Raw genomic sequence first — 14,294 nt, forward strand, 5'->3', positions numbered from 1 at the left:
GTCACACACCCCTCACCTCAGGGAGGCCTGGCCCACGCTGGGGGGCTCTGATGGTAGAGATAAGGGCAATGAGCTCTTGCCACACGCACATTCTACAGAGGGGGACACTGAGGCACAGGGAGTAAGTGCTGGAGCGGCCGGGTCTAACTCAGTTTGGAGGACTCCAAGGGACGCCAAGGCCTGCCTGAGCTGCCCTCCAGCACAGCAATGGCATTAATCTAGTGGTCTCCAAGTGCCTGTGACCGTGAACCCTTCCCGGCAGAACCTCTATCAGCTCTAGAAGCTGAAGAACAGATTGAGAACCTGGCCCTTCAGCCCAGGCTTGAGGAGCCCCCCACGGGCGCCCTGGCCTGTGCGCCGCAGCTGCCAGCGTGCGGAAGGCGAGGTGAGCTGCGCGCAGGCCTGCAGCGCCTCCCTCCCGCCCCCTGCCCCCTGCCCTTCTGAGCGCCTGCCTGTGCGTTGGGCCCTGGGGGGCTCACCGTGTGTGTTGCTTTTTGGCGTGGTCCCCCTGGGCTGGTTCCTGCCCGCAGGAGGTGGAAGGTGGGGGGAAAGGGGCGCCTGTGGGGTCTGCGTGCCCTGCGTCACCCCAGGGAGGCCGCTCGCCACCAGTGTACATTGAGAAATAACTTCGCTTCCTTGGACTAGAAGGAACAACTCATTAACCTGGGTCCAGACGTGAAATCAGATCTGAGGCAGAAGTAACGAGTTATGTTAAATTTAGCAGAAACTGCTATTGTTCTCATGGAGAATTATTTTTTTCCTTTCTTTATCTGCGATATCAGACAAGGCCTCTGTAGACTCATGAATGCGGTGGGTGTGTCTCGAGGACCGCATCTGGTGTGTGTGGGGGGACCCAGGAGAATGGTCAGCCCCCGAAGAAGAGCAAGTGTCCCCAGTGCCTGTGCAGCCCCAGTCTTATCTGGATGCCCACGTGGGAGCCAGAGCCTCTGAAGGGACAATCCGCAGCTCCGGTTAATGTCCCCACATGGAGACCTGCTCGGAGTCTGCCTTTAGTTGGCAGTCTGCCTTCCCCAAGGCCCGTGCGATGGAATGAGAGGTCCCTGTCGTCCTGGAGCAGAGTCATCGCTTTGGTGCTAGGGGTGCCCTGGGGAACTTCCTAACGGAGGGTGTCCACCCCGCCCCGGCCACCGCCCCGGCCGGCCCGCCGGCGCTGCCCCTCGGGGGTGAGGCCTGGGAACGGGGCGCGGGCGCCCAGCCCCGCATGTGCGACAGACCCGTGGCCCCTGGTTTGCTGGGCCCCGAGCCGAGAGTCAGGAGCAAGATGACTGTAAAAGTTAAATCTTTCTATTTATTTCAAGAAAGGACAAAGAAAGTGGACTTGGACATTTCATATGAAAACAGACAAACAGAATATAAGACCAAATAGTTCCTCACATTCATCTCAATGTCGAAGTTTCAAGGCACCTACGAGGAGGAGGCCCGGGGCGGGTCGCAGTGCACTTTGGTTTGCGTGGTTCTCGTGGTGGGGGTTCGTGTGGTTGTAGTGGTGCATGTTTGTGTGTCCCGGTTTCCAGAAACCTATCGGGTGGCGAGGCTGGGAGGGAGGCGGGCGGGCCCGAGGCCAGGCTGGGTCACAGGTGGCAGCAGCGGGGCGGTCCCACCCCTCAGACCCCCGAGATTGCCTTGCCCTTCAGAGAAAAAAGACAAAGACAGGAGCGTGCGGCCAGGTGTCTCTACGGGGCCGATTCTGCAGGTGAGGAAGAGCAGGGGTCAGGGGCAGCTGGGGTGCCTGCGCAGGGGTCCCTCGGATGGCCGAAGGGCCCTTGGTCACAGCCTTGCGAGGGACCGGGCCATGCTCCCCATGCCATCGGCTGGCCGGCACCCACTTCTGATGCAGAGGCCCCACCCCTTCTCCAGGGTTCGGCCGAGGGCCCCGCCCCCAGCCTCCTCCTGAGACCCCTGGGAGGACGCACTGAGCTAAGCGCCAGTGACTCCAGAATGCTTAGCGCCACCAAATGCCACGCAACTAACCTTGACCGGCCGAGGGCACTGCTGTTGGTGGCCCTTAGAAAACATTCACTCTGCAGTGCTTATGGATGGGGTTTCTTTGAGTTTACTTTCCCCCTTTGCCTCCCTGTGACATTCTTCATTAGCGGGTCTCCACTCCAGCCAACAGAATCGCCCCGCTCCTGCGCGCCTGTGCTCACAGCCCGCAGCCGCCCCCACCCCCACCTTCCACACCATCTCTCTCCCCCTTCTCTCCCTCTCAGATGACAAACCTCAAACGTTGGGCAGTCCCCATTCCTCCCCACGGCTTGCGGCATCTCTGTGAGCTGGAAGGCACGAGGGTCCCCCGTCCAAAGACCCCTCCCCGCCACTGTAGTCCGGCACCTGGCACTGGTCGCTGGGTGGGCTTCTCAGAGGGGCCACGGCCTGCTTACAGGTGGCGTGCTGGGTTGGGCGAAAAAAACTAAGGCTAGTTTCAGGGTTTTGTGTCTTCCTCCGGGGTCCCCAGAACCTTTTGAAACCAGGCCAGCCAGATGTGGGTGGTCTCGGGGACACTCAGCAAGCATGGGCCTGCACGGGGCCAGTGGGAGGCGCCCCAGACTGCCCAGCTGCTGGAAGACAAGCGTGTGGCAGCCCACCTCCGCTGTGGATTTGATTGTCAGCCACGTTGGCTCGTTTTTGTCCGTCTTGAGAAGAAAGCTTGGTTAGTTCCTCCCAGTGGATGGTTCAGGGCGTGGGGACTCTTGATGGGAGGGCCACACAACGCGGGACACAGCTGGTTCTCTGCCCTCTTTGTCACCCACCAGAGGCTCGGCTTGGAGAGGGGAAACTGAGTCACCCAGGCCGGCTGCTGGCTGTGCTCACCGCTGACGATCGATGGGTCTGAGGGGCAGCGGAACAAGATCCTCAGGGAGGAAGAGCCCGGAGAGGCGAGCCCCCTCCGCGTGCCAGGCTGCAGGGGGGCCAGTGCGGGGCGGGAGAAAGGCCGTCACCAACACGCTGTGGCCTCCGCGCTGGGCCCAAGGGGGCAGACGTCGGCAGGAGGGCGAGAGAGCGAGAGGCGGGCTAGGGAGGAGACGACGGCACCGCCATGTGCCAGGCGCTGTGCTGGGCGCAGTGACCCGGCACAGAGGAGCTCGGGGATCTGGCGTCCTGCCCGAGAAGCCGTCCACTCTGACAGCTGTAAAAGAGATTTAGGGGCAGTGGCAGCAAAGACCTTCCTGCAAGGACTTTCTGGGCTCAGCTTTTTGGGTTTTCAGGCGTGGGTGGTGTGCGACGGACAGGGGTCAGGGTACCCTTGTGGCTCCGATGGCCGCAGAGCCTCAGGGGCTGGCTTTGCTAGGAAGTGCCCTCCCAGCACAGGCCAGGCACTTCAGTAACGAGGGGTGGAGGGGGAGTGACCCCGGGGGGCGGGCAGGGCAGGGGCTGCTCAGGCTGAGGATCTGCCCTGTGGGAGAAAAGGCAGCGCGGGGTCTGGGCCCGCCGGCGAACCCCACTTCCGGTGAGGAAGTGGGCCCAACCCAGCAATCATGGGATTTGAGGAACCAGAAGAAAACAATGTATTAAAAATGCAAAGGGAGAAGGGGAAAGGAGAGGGAGGAGGCAAGAGCCTGGGGAATCTTTTAGTGAGTGCTTTTAAAGACGCAAAAGTGGATTTTTCAGACAAGTACTTGGAGCATTTTGAAAGCCATGGTAAATGCTCACAAAGGCCAAGTGAGCAGCGCCCCAGGCAGCCGCTCGCCTGGCTGCGAGGGCCGGGAGCCAGGCGCTGGTGTGTTGAGTTGGTTGAGCTGGGAAAACAGCCGGTGAGACAGTGACACTGGGAGCAGGTCCAGGAGGCAACCTGGGGCCTGGGAGGTGGCCCCCCAGCGGTCCCAGGCCAGCCAGCCGCAGGGGGTGGGTCACCCTCCGAACCCTCATCCAGACTCCTGAATGGAGTAGAGTGTGTCTCGACTTCCTGTCCCAGTGCCTCTTGGACGCTGAGAATGGGGATGTTGTGGCATCTCTGGGAGCACAAGCCACTCCTTGACGGGGCTGTGGGACTGCCTTGACTAGGGGTTTTCAGGGGACAGTGGTCATTTTGAGCAGTGCAGTAATCATCTCTCGATACCTGCCTTTACTCCTGGGGGATGATGGTACAGTGAGAGTGTGAACCAGTATCTTCAAGTCAAAGAACCAGGTCTTAGCTTAGGCAGGAAACTATCTCCCATATCCTCAAGTGCTTGAATGCTCCCAGTGACGGAGAGCTCACTGCCTATTCCTTTGCTAGGCCAGTGATTCTCTACCCTGACCTTCAGGTTCCCCTTTACAGTTGGCCCCCTTCCCCTTTTGCTGACTGCAGGGAATGGATCAGACCCAGACCCAGACCAGAACAGAAAGGACACAGAAAAGCTCATGGCTCCAGAGTCCTATTCTTAAGTCCCTGGACTGGCCACTTCCCCTCCCTTTTGACCCTTAAGGGCAGACGGAACCTGGAGGGCAGGGGCAGAGTCTCTGCTGGGGGCTGGGACAGCTTCTGGATGACATGTGGGGGCCACATAAGGTGCCCTGTCTTAGGTGCTGGGGTACAGGTCCTTCCACAGAGGCGGAGCCGCTCTCCCTGAGGGCAGGGCCTGAGCCCCGGCTGCAGGAAGCCCAGGGCATCCCGAGCGCTCTGGCCTGCGTGGCGTCTGCCTCCGCAGAACCTCAGCCCTTGGGAGCCGCGAAGGGGCAGCCCGAACCCGGCCTGTAGAATCCCGGCTGTACACACGGCCACTGGAGGCAAGTTCATAAAACTCAACCCCCCCTCCCTTCACCTCCAGGGAGTTTAATCTTTCCTAATCAATTTAGCAGACTTGCCGGGTTGTAAACGGTAATGATTTGCATTTTTGAGCCTTTTCATCCCTCCTTAGGAAAAAAGATGACTCCTCTGCCTGCATTCTGGAAGGCCCGTGTGGGCCTGTGAATTGCTTGTTAGCACTCAGTCTGGCGGCGATCCAGTGCCAGGTGTCTCCGTCGCCCATCACCTGCGCTGATCGAGTGCAGGAGGGGACATGGGCTCATAGGATGCCCGCAGCTGACCCCGGCCACGTCCTGGCCCTGAGAGCTCGTGCTGGCCCTTGGGGGCTCAGGCAGCAGTGCGCCCCGAGGCCCCTTCTTCCAGCAGATGCCCGAGCCTCATCACTCCCTGCCTGCTGCATCCACTTTTCCTCGTATTTTTCATAAGCATGAGCCTCGGATGCCCAGTCCTCCTCCCTGTGCATTCAGCAGGATGCAGGTTTCTGGAGTGGCCTGGGTTGGCTTTGACACTTGAGCTGCCATTGTTGGGGGAGGGGAGGAGTACAGCGTCCTTCTCCCGCACCCCAGCTCCCCGGGGGGTGAAGGAGGGAGGCTCAGAGGCGGTCCCGGGCCCGAAGCCCAGCCTGTTCCCCTGGCTTGGGTCAGCCCGCTCAGGTCCCACAGGGATCCCTCACCTGGCCTGGCCCCCCTGCTTTGGCCTCCATCACCTGTTCTGGACCAGCCAGAACCTTCCAGGATCGGTGGAGGAGAGGAGACCTCCGGAGCGCCCAGCTTTACCGGGTGCAGCTAGGCACCGTCTCAACCCACCGCTACTTTACAGAAGGGGAACTAGAGGCCACGAATTTGCAAAACACACTTTCCCTGCAGCTCTCTGGGAACCCTCCCTGACTCCTCCTCACTCAGCCTGGCCTTCAGGCTGTGGGCGGGCAAGCCGGGGCCCCCAGCCACCGCCTTCTTCCCCGGTGCCCTCGCCTCTCCTGCCAGCCTCCCTCAGAGCGAGAAGCGGCCAGGGCCCCAGCTCCTGCCCCTAAACCCAGTGCCCTGGCCCTGGGTGGGGTGCCCCCCAGGGAGCCACTGGGCTCCACGTCGCCACAGAGGCGAGGCGGCCCAGGGAGCGGGGGCCGCTGCAGAGGAGAAGATGGAGGCTTCCGCGGGAGGCCACCGGAAGAGGGAAGGAGAAAAGGGAAGAAAAGAAGCTTTTGATGCACATCGTGTCTGTGGAATTGAGTATGACTAATTAATAGATTTTATTCTTAGTAATCTCTTAAGCATTCCATACATTGGGCCCAATGCCTGAGCTGAGCTTACAAGAGGCCTCATTCGCAAAATGCAAATGACTTGCCTGGCCCTGCTGCCTTCCCTCCTTCCCTGCTTGCTTTCTTTTTTTTTTTTTTAAAGGGGAAATTTAAAGGAAAATTGCCATGTAATAGAAAAAGAGATTCCAATCTCTTTACATCTAATTACCACGAAGGGTAAACCACTTAACCAAAGAAGTGTTGTGGGCTTTTTTCTTTTTTAACTTTAAGGCTGCCTTAAATGCCACAGAATGCACTCATCAGCGCTGAGGCTGGCAAGGTTGTCCTGGCTCTTTAGAGGCTACGGGGTCAGGCTGGCCACCCCCAGAAAGCAGACTCCAGGCAGAAGTGGAGGCGCAGGTCCTGGGCTTGCCCTCGCTGGCCCGGTGGCCGGGGCGGGGGAGGCCGGGCACCCCGGTGCACCCTCCTCGCTCTTGTCACGCTATGTGGTCAGCTCAGAGGGGCTGGACCGGGAGGCTGTGGGGTTTCAGAGTGGACCGGCTTCAGGCCCCCTCCCTGGCTTAGGGGACATGAGGCAGCAGACGTCGGGGGTCCCGCCCTCAGCAAGGACAGTGGAAAGATGCTGGGATGCTTAGGGCAGAAAAGATGACAGCAGCCCCAGGGCTCTGGCCGGGCCCGCAGCCCACCATGGGCCCTGCCTGAGCGGGTCCCGGCGGGGCTCGGGCCTGCTTGATGTTCTGGGGGAGTGAAGTTGAGCATAGGCTGGTTCTAGGCCCTGCAAGGCCTCCCTGCACGCAGCCCCCGCTGCACAGGGCTACCTGCTCCTTGCCAACGCCTTCCCAGCCTCCAAGGGGATGATCGGACCGCTGCCTGGCATGGGGAAAGGAAGAAGGAGGACCTAGAGTGAGAATGGGGGGCCGGGCATGTTGGCAGTGGGGACTAGGGGACTGGTAGTAGGGTGTCCGGGGACCGATATTCCTGGCAGAAGGCAGGAGTGGTGCCTTGAGGGAGGGGACCTCGCTCAGAAATGGCAGAGACCTTGGACTTGTGTCCTCCAGCCAGTGCCCTACACCCTGGTACACCCTCTCCCGCGGCCCCACCCAGTGGGGCCCCTCCGCTCCTCCCTGAGCTGCCGGGGAGGGGACAGGCCTGTGTCTGGGGGGCGCAACAGATGTGAAATTAAGGCTTAGAAGGATTTCTCTCCTGACTTCACTGTGTGAGAGAAGAGCAAAAGGGTTTGTTTTGGAATGAAAGGCGTCCACGCCCCGTGGCCTGTCCTGGGGCTGGGGAGCGAGGAGTCCCCGCTCAGCGAGGCCGTGGAGACCGCGCGTCTCCTCTCCTGCAGTGCTGGTGTCCGTTTCTTTCAACCCCCACTTCACCGAAGGGGCCAGTCGCATGCTTTCATGTCCGGTGAACAGCCAGCCCCAGGCCTGTCACAGCAGCCCTGCGGTCGCTGTTCAGTCTCGTCCTCCCGCCCTTGGCTTTTGTCAAAGAGGTTGAGGCCTTTTGAAAACGCCACCATCAGGAGCAGGGCCCTTTCTCGCCCTCCTTGCCCTCGGACCAGCATCTCTCCTTTGACGTCGCTCTTTCCTGGTGCGGGATGAGTGGCATGTTGACGGATGGTGACCCAAGTTCCCGAGTGCAGGGACGCAGGAGATGGCAGAACCCCGGGCGCCCATCCCCTCTTCTTTCCAGATCTGCTGTCATTATTTCACCACCGTGTTAATCTCCGGCTCGCCACACTGCGCTGTCAGGTGATAGATGGTGGCAGTGTTGGTTCCAGAGGGAGGCAATCAGCCTGAACTTCGGGAGCACCCTGGTCAGTGCCCCGCTGGAGGCTGGCTCGATTAGAGGGAGATCGCAGCCTCCGTCTCCAGAGCAGTCCCTGGGGTGCACGGCTGAGGGTTTTGCATTCGGGAGTGCTGTCTCCCAGGGCTTTTCTGGGAATTTTCGTGTCTTTTTCTGGGTGTTGTTTGAGCAGCTATGGAAACCATTAAGTCTAATCAGCTGATACTTTAAAAAAAGAAAAATCCATCCCCCTGCCAATTACCTTGTCCCAGGAGGAAGCACGGAGCACAGAGAAAGTAGCTTACTGCCCTGGCTGGTGTGGCTCGGGGTTGAGCGCCAGCCTGTGAATGAAAGGTCACCGGTTCGATTCCCAGTCAGGGCACACACCTGGGTTGCAGGCCAGGTCCCCCGTCGGGGACATGCGAGAGGCAACCAGTCAACGTTTCTCTTGCACATTGGTGTTTCCCTTCCTATCTTTCTCCCTCCTTTTCTGTCTCTCTAAAGAAATAAATAAAAATCTTGAAAAGAATGTGGCTACTGGAGTGACTGCATGTGTGTGTGTGGAACATGAGGACCTCGTCAAAGGAAGTCTGTATCAGAAAGGGGCGTGGCCCAGCTCTGGCCAACCTGAGACTGGATTGAATTGAGAGCATCCCTTGCCCGGGGTTCCCCCAGTGACCCGTCCAGAACAGACACGCCTCCGCCTTTAGGAATGGCATTGTCCCCCACCCCATTCTGATCCCCAGCACACTGTGTCTACTCACTCAATAATTGTTAGGAGAAAGCAACGTTTTGACGACTCTATTTTCTCAAGAAATTGTACGAACTGACCCAAGAAGTACCAGGGCTGTCTGTGGCTCTATCTCCCCGTCCACGTTTAGAGACACAATGTAGAGATAGACAGGTTGATAGATGCACCTCCGCGTGGCCAGGAAGCCACAGCTTCCCTGGGGCTTCCGTGGGGCGTGGCGGTGCATGGAAGTGAAGAGGGTTTCATATAGGAAAAAGAAAGTTTGTTTTTTAATTGGTTACATCACTGTTCAAAGCACGCAAAGACGCGATATTTCTGAAAACCTGGAAGGGAAGTGGTATGGAAAGAACTGGGGAAGAGATTTCAGGACCCTATCTCCCTAGCAAAAGATCTTTTCTTCCCCTTCTCCTCTGTGAGGAGCCTGCAACTCTTCCATCCCGTCGTTGCCAGTGAGCAGCCGGCAGCGAGAGCTGCGTGGGGGCTTCCGTGCCGGCTGCTTCCCTCTGACGGTCCTTCTGCAACGGCCCTGCACAGAGCATGAGGCGTACACAGATGTTGTACAGGTAGTATCTTAACAGTTCGGGGGAAAAACCCCGACCCAACCCTTCCTGCAATATTATTTTTAGTCCTTCCCTCCCCAGCTGGCATAATTCAGTATAAATTATGTCTTCAACAACGTCAAACCCCCTCTCTTACCTTCTATCCTTTAAAAGAAATTTTTTTCCACTCTTATGTTCTAGAAAACTGATAACCCTCCCCAAACTCTGCTTTCTGCTGGGAAAGTCCTCGTGGAGTTTCTTTTCCTTGTTCTGCCGGATGGCAGCAGGATGGGCAAAGCCGCGGGGTTGCACGCCAGGAGAAGGCAGGAGCGGGGGTGGGCCGGCCAGGCGGGGCATCATGTGTAGGAATAGTCAATGTCGGGGATGCCGGCGTCACGGTAGCCCCGCGTGGTGCCGTAGCCGATGGTGTGCGTGCCCTTGCAGAGGCTGCTGCCGTTGGAGGGGAAGATGGTGTGGACCACATACTCCTCTTTGGCGCGGTAAGGGTTAATGGGCAGCATCTGCAGCCCCGGGCCTCGGATTTCCAAGATGGAATTATCCTTCTTGGTCCCCGACTCCATGTACTTGCCCTTCTTCTGGCTGCCCCGGTTGTAGGCCCGCTCCCGGGTCAGTAGCTCGCTGGCCCGGTTCACGTACCAGCAGACGGCCCCCAGGACCAGGAAGAGAAAGACAAGGGCCACGGCGCCCCCAATGATCCCCGCCAGGGGCAGGCCGGCCATGGGGTGGGCGTTCTGCTCCTGGTTGAGCGTGGTGGTGGGGCCGTAGCTGTCGGCCGTCTCCGCCTTGGCGCACACAGGCGTCTCGTCTGCCACATAGGTGTTGCCGGTCTCCATGGTGACCATGCAGATGATATAGGTGGACCTGGGCTCCAGGGCGGTCAGCAGGTACTCTGTCTTGTCCCCCTGCACCAGGGTCTCCGTGATGGAGCCAACGGCCGGGCTGTGGCCCAGGCGCAGCCAGCTGAGCCGGAAGGAGGAGGCGGGGAGCGCAGCCTTCCATGTGATGTGGATGGAGTCCGCTGTCAGGGGCTTCACGTGGATGGCCAGGGTCTTGGCGCCATCGCCAGTGGCCATGGGGTAGTCTAGGTTGGAGTCAGGGAGGCGCAGCCCTGGCCTCTTGGCCTTGAGGGTGAAGAGTGAGCCCTGGGGCGTGGTGGAAGAGGCATGGTTGCTGGCCGTGGTCTTGGCGGCGGCATTGGCCACGCTTCCTGGTGACCCTGTCTCGAAGCACTCGTCCATCTCGTTGGTGATGTCCTTGATGGCCATGCCCCGGACCTTCTCGGGGCCCTGGCACATGAGGCCTCGTACATTGACCACAGCCGCCCGCGCCTTCACCCAGTCCCGCAGCCACATGAGGTTACAGCCACAGAACCAGGGATTGTTTCGCAGGAGTAGCTGGGCCAGGTTCTGCAGGTCATCAAACAGGCCGCGGGGCAGTGTGGTGAGGTTGTTGTTGGACAGGTCCAGGCGCTCTAGCTCGTGCATCTTGGCCAGCGTGTTGTAGGGGATGTGGCTGATGGCGTTGTCCTGCAGGTAGAGCTTCTGCAGGTGGGCGCTAGGCAGGTTGAGGGGCGGGGCAGCCAGCGAGTTGCGCACCAGCGAGAGCTCAGTGAGGTTCTGCAGGCGGCTGAAGGTGTCGTCAGCGATGCGCTGGTTGGCCAGCAGGTTGCCGTCGAGCACCAGGCGCCGAAGGCTGCTGAGGCCCTTGAAGGCATGCAGCGGGATGGTGGAGATGCGGTTGTCGTCCAGCCGGAGCTCCTCCAGCGTGCGGGGCAGCCCCGAGGGGATGCTGCTCAGGTGGTTCCGGCTCAGGAAGAGCAGCTTGAGCTGCTTGCTGTCGGCGAAGGCATCTTCCTCGATGCTGACAGTGGACACGGAGTTGTCATCCAGGTGCAGCTTCTCCAGCAGTGGGATGCGGGACAGCGAGTCCCGGTCGATGGCGCGCACGTTGTTGTCCTGCAGGTGCAGCTCCCGCAGGGAGCGGGGCAGGTTGATGGGGAACTCATCCAGGTCATTCTCATACAGGTAGATGACCTGCACGTTGACCTTGGTCTTGAGGTCCTGGGGGATGCCGGCGTTGTTGATCTGGTTGTTCTGTAGATAGAGGGTGGTGGCATCATCCGGGATGTCGGTGGGGATGGAGGTGAGCCCCCGGTCATTGCAGTAGATGAAGCCATTGTCACAGCGGCACACTGAGGGGCAGGTGGTGCTGTCGATAACCTCCGTCAGGAAGGCGATGAGCCCGTAGCAGAGGAACAGCCAATCCCGCAGGTCCATGGTGGCCGTGGTCATCATGACAGTGGCCGTGACAGTGGCAGCAGGCGTGGTGGTGGCGGCGGTGGTGGGGTGCGCCACCACCATGGTGGACGGCTGGGGGAACGGGGCCTCACCTGACTTGGGGCCTCAACACCTGCAAGGAGCACAAGACACGGGCGGTGAGAGTGAGTTGCAGTGACCGCCCGCCTGCCGCCAACGGGCCGCTGCAGGCAGGGACATGGCGCAGAAATCAAGCCGCGCGGCGCAGGCACCGCGCCTCTTTAGTGCCAAGGTTGTGTCACAGGTTATCAGTCAGGGTTAGGTTGGGCTCTAGCGACGTCTGGCTAGCATTATGTCTCAGGAGGAGCAAGACGTTGCCCGTGAACGAAACAGATGTGGCGCGCTCTCCTGGACGATGATTCTGTGCCTTGGGCGAGGGTAATTTAGTGAGGGCCGCGCCGCAGCTTCGGTTTCTTCTTTCGAGATTTCACACGAAGCCAGTTTTCATGGCCAATGCTAAAAGGGGGCTGGTCAAAGGTGGATGGGATGGATTTAGGGCGCATTTTATGGATTCAGAGCCATTTCTCACTGGAATGAGGAGCTCACATCTGGCTCAGACCCAGGCTTTGAAGGGAAAGCTTGTTTCTGGGAGGCCTGCAAGATCAAAAGGGGGGGGGGGGTGACTAGAACCTGCAAAAAAGAAGCTGCCAGCGCCGTCACTGGTGAGCAGTAGAGAGCGGGGAGCTTCATTGTCTGGTGTTAAAACATGTCCTGTTTGTCACTCGTGCATTTTATAGACAGAAGAAGAAGGTGTCAACAGAACTGCTTTCTCGTGTATTTACAGAAATCTCTTTTTAGCCGAGGTGTCCTCCCCGGCTCTGCCTTCCGTGCTGTGTGGGAAATTATTCCACACCTTGTCCCCTTCCAAAATCACAAAACTTGAAAAAAACATATATCTGTTTTCTTGCATTTAAAGAAATGAGATTTCTTGAAAAAGGAGGGAGGGGCCCATGCTCTGAGGGAATTGCCTGGAGGTGTAACTTCAGTTTTCACAAATGGAAAAATTACAGCATAGGCTTTTCTCATTATTTTATATTTCATAGTGGTAAAAAAAAAAAATCAATTAAAGAGAAATTATCTTTCAACCTCAGCGGGGAAGGTGTCCTCGTGCAGCCGGCCAAGGTCTGCCGTGTGACTCCGGGTTCACAGAGGCGCTCTAGCGGAGGCAGCCCTGTGTGCGGAGCAGAATGAGGGCGTGCTCGCCGAAGGCGTCGGCGGGGGGCCGCTCCCGTGCCCCAGTGACCGAGTGTCTCCATTTCTCAACCAGGTCAAACCTCCCTCCTTCTCCCTCTCTGTTCCAGGGCTGCTCCTCGCCCTTCAGGGCCAGGCTCCAATGCCCCCTCCTCTGCTAGGTTTCTTGATGCCGGAAGGAGCTTCCCTCTGCTCTGTCGTCTATCCTTCCACTCACCCAACCGCACACTGAGCCCTTCGTCCGTCCAGCCACCCACCTACCCCCCTCCCTCCCTTCCGTCCATCCTTCCCTCTCTCCCCACTCATCCATCCATCCATGTATCTGGCCATCCAGCCCCCCGGCAGATATTTATTGATCACGTACCATATGCCAACCCACATTCTAGCCACTTGTGTTCTGGTGGGATGGTGGCTCACATTGTAATAAAGACCTTGCCCAGAGCTGTGTGAAAACTGAAGTCATTCAATCCTCCCAGCAAATGTGCGGTCAGAGCCCTTCTTATTCCGATTTAACAGAGGAGAAAACTGAAGCTTGGAGATGTGCGCTTGTTCAAGACCCCTGGAGAAGTGGGGAGGGGGAGCCGAGGCCAGGATCTTGACTGCCAGGCTCAAAGCGCTGTGTGTGCATGGGCTGTGGGTCATGCTGTTCGGTGACTCGTGTTTTAATGTCCCCAGCTAAATTTCAGATGCTTGAGGGCAGGGACCATGGGCTGCGTTGGCCTTGTATGGCTTGGCTTCAGGGACCACCTGCGTGCTAAAGGGACTGAGAAAGCGGGAGTCCCTCGGCCACTAGCCCCGCCTACTCAGGCCCCCCTTGCGTTTACAGGGGCCTTGCCCAGCCCACAGCTCCAAGGCCTCCTGGAGAGAACTCAGGCTTTGCCCATGGCTAACACACCAACCCAGCCCAGGGCCCATCTGCAGCACGAAGCTCTGTCCGTACGGTCCCAAGGCAGGGCAAGGGCCAGCCCAGGACACTTGGCTGGAAGCAAGTGAGGATGGGGGGGATGGTGCCTGGGGTCTGTGTCTGAAATCAGAGGGGGAAATGGGGGAAGGGGGGCTAGGAGACCATGCCCAGCGCTCTGGGCCCCTGAAACCAGCTCATGCTCCCTCCTACCAGCACCCACTGGCCTGAGGGACCAAGGACGCTTGCCTAGCCCAGGCTGCGGGTCCTCGCTCCACTCATACCCCTCCCCTCGGAACATGGCGGTGGTCTTCGCTTCCTGCAGATTGAGCTCCTGGCTCTCCATGCATTGAGCTCCTGTCTGTTTCCCTAGCCAGGCAGCCTGGCCCTTTCCTCTGCTCATCTCCCAGGCAGAGCCTTGCACCATGCCTCCCAGCCCACCCTGCTCTCTGTGGCTCCGAGAGTCACCTCGTAAGATCTGGGTGGAGCGTGGGTATCCCAGGCTGCCCCACCCTTACTGGACCGCTGACCGCCCCCGCCTTAGATCCAGGATTGGGAAGACCACTGGCCCAGATTACAGGACAGATGGGCTCGAAGTGGGGGATGGTCACATAGACCTGGGAACACCGGCCTGTAACGGATGAACCCAGGCACCGGGGGACCCCTCCAGCCTCACCCCTCGCTTCACGGGCTTAAGTTTGTACCTTCACCGCTGTCATATACACACAGGTCCTCTGTCCCACTTTACTGCTGAGCAGCCTGAGGCTCAGAGAGCCCAGGCGCCTA

At 59.1% G+C, this 14,294-nt stretch overlaps 2 protein-coding genes across 2 annotated transcripts in view; one reads left to right on the forward strand and one right to left on the reverse strand.

Annotated features, from left to right (window-relative positions):
- MACROD1 (mono-ADP ribosylhydrolase 1) overlaps positions 1 to 14,294 on the forward strand; it is a 136,689-nt gene that overhangs the window by 29,871 nt on the left and 92,524 nt on the right. The window lies entirely within an intron of this gene.
- On the reverse strand, positions 9,270 to 11,502 carry FLRT1 (fibronectin leucine rich transmembrane protein 1). Its single transcript, XM_054570979.1, has one exon. It carries the CDS (start codon positions 11,459 to 11,461, stop codon positions 9,437 to 9,439), a length of 2,025 nt encoding a protein of 674 aa, XP_054426954.1. The 5' UTR covers positions 11,462 to 11,502; the 3' UTR covers positions 9,270 to 9,436.

Source organism: Pteronotus mesoamericanus, unplaced genomic scaffold, assembly GCF_021234165.1.
Source record: "Pteronotus mesoamericanus isolate MK-2021 breed Mesoamerican mustached bat unplaced genomic scaffold, CSHL_Meso_final contig_214, whole genome shotgun sequence".
Classification (NCBI taxonomy): Eukaryota; Metazoa; Chordata; class Mammalia; order Chiroptera; family Mormoopidae; genus Pteronotus; species Pteronotus mesoamericanus.

Excerpts from the sequence above, each read along its gene's own strand:
- FLRT1 (XM_054570979.1), bottom strand. The coding sequence starts at position 11,461 with ATGGTGGTGGCGCACCCCACCACCGCCGCCACCACCACGCCTGCTGCC.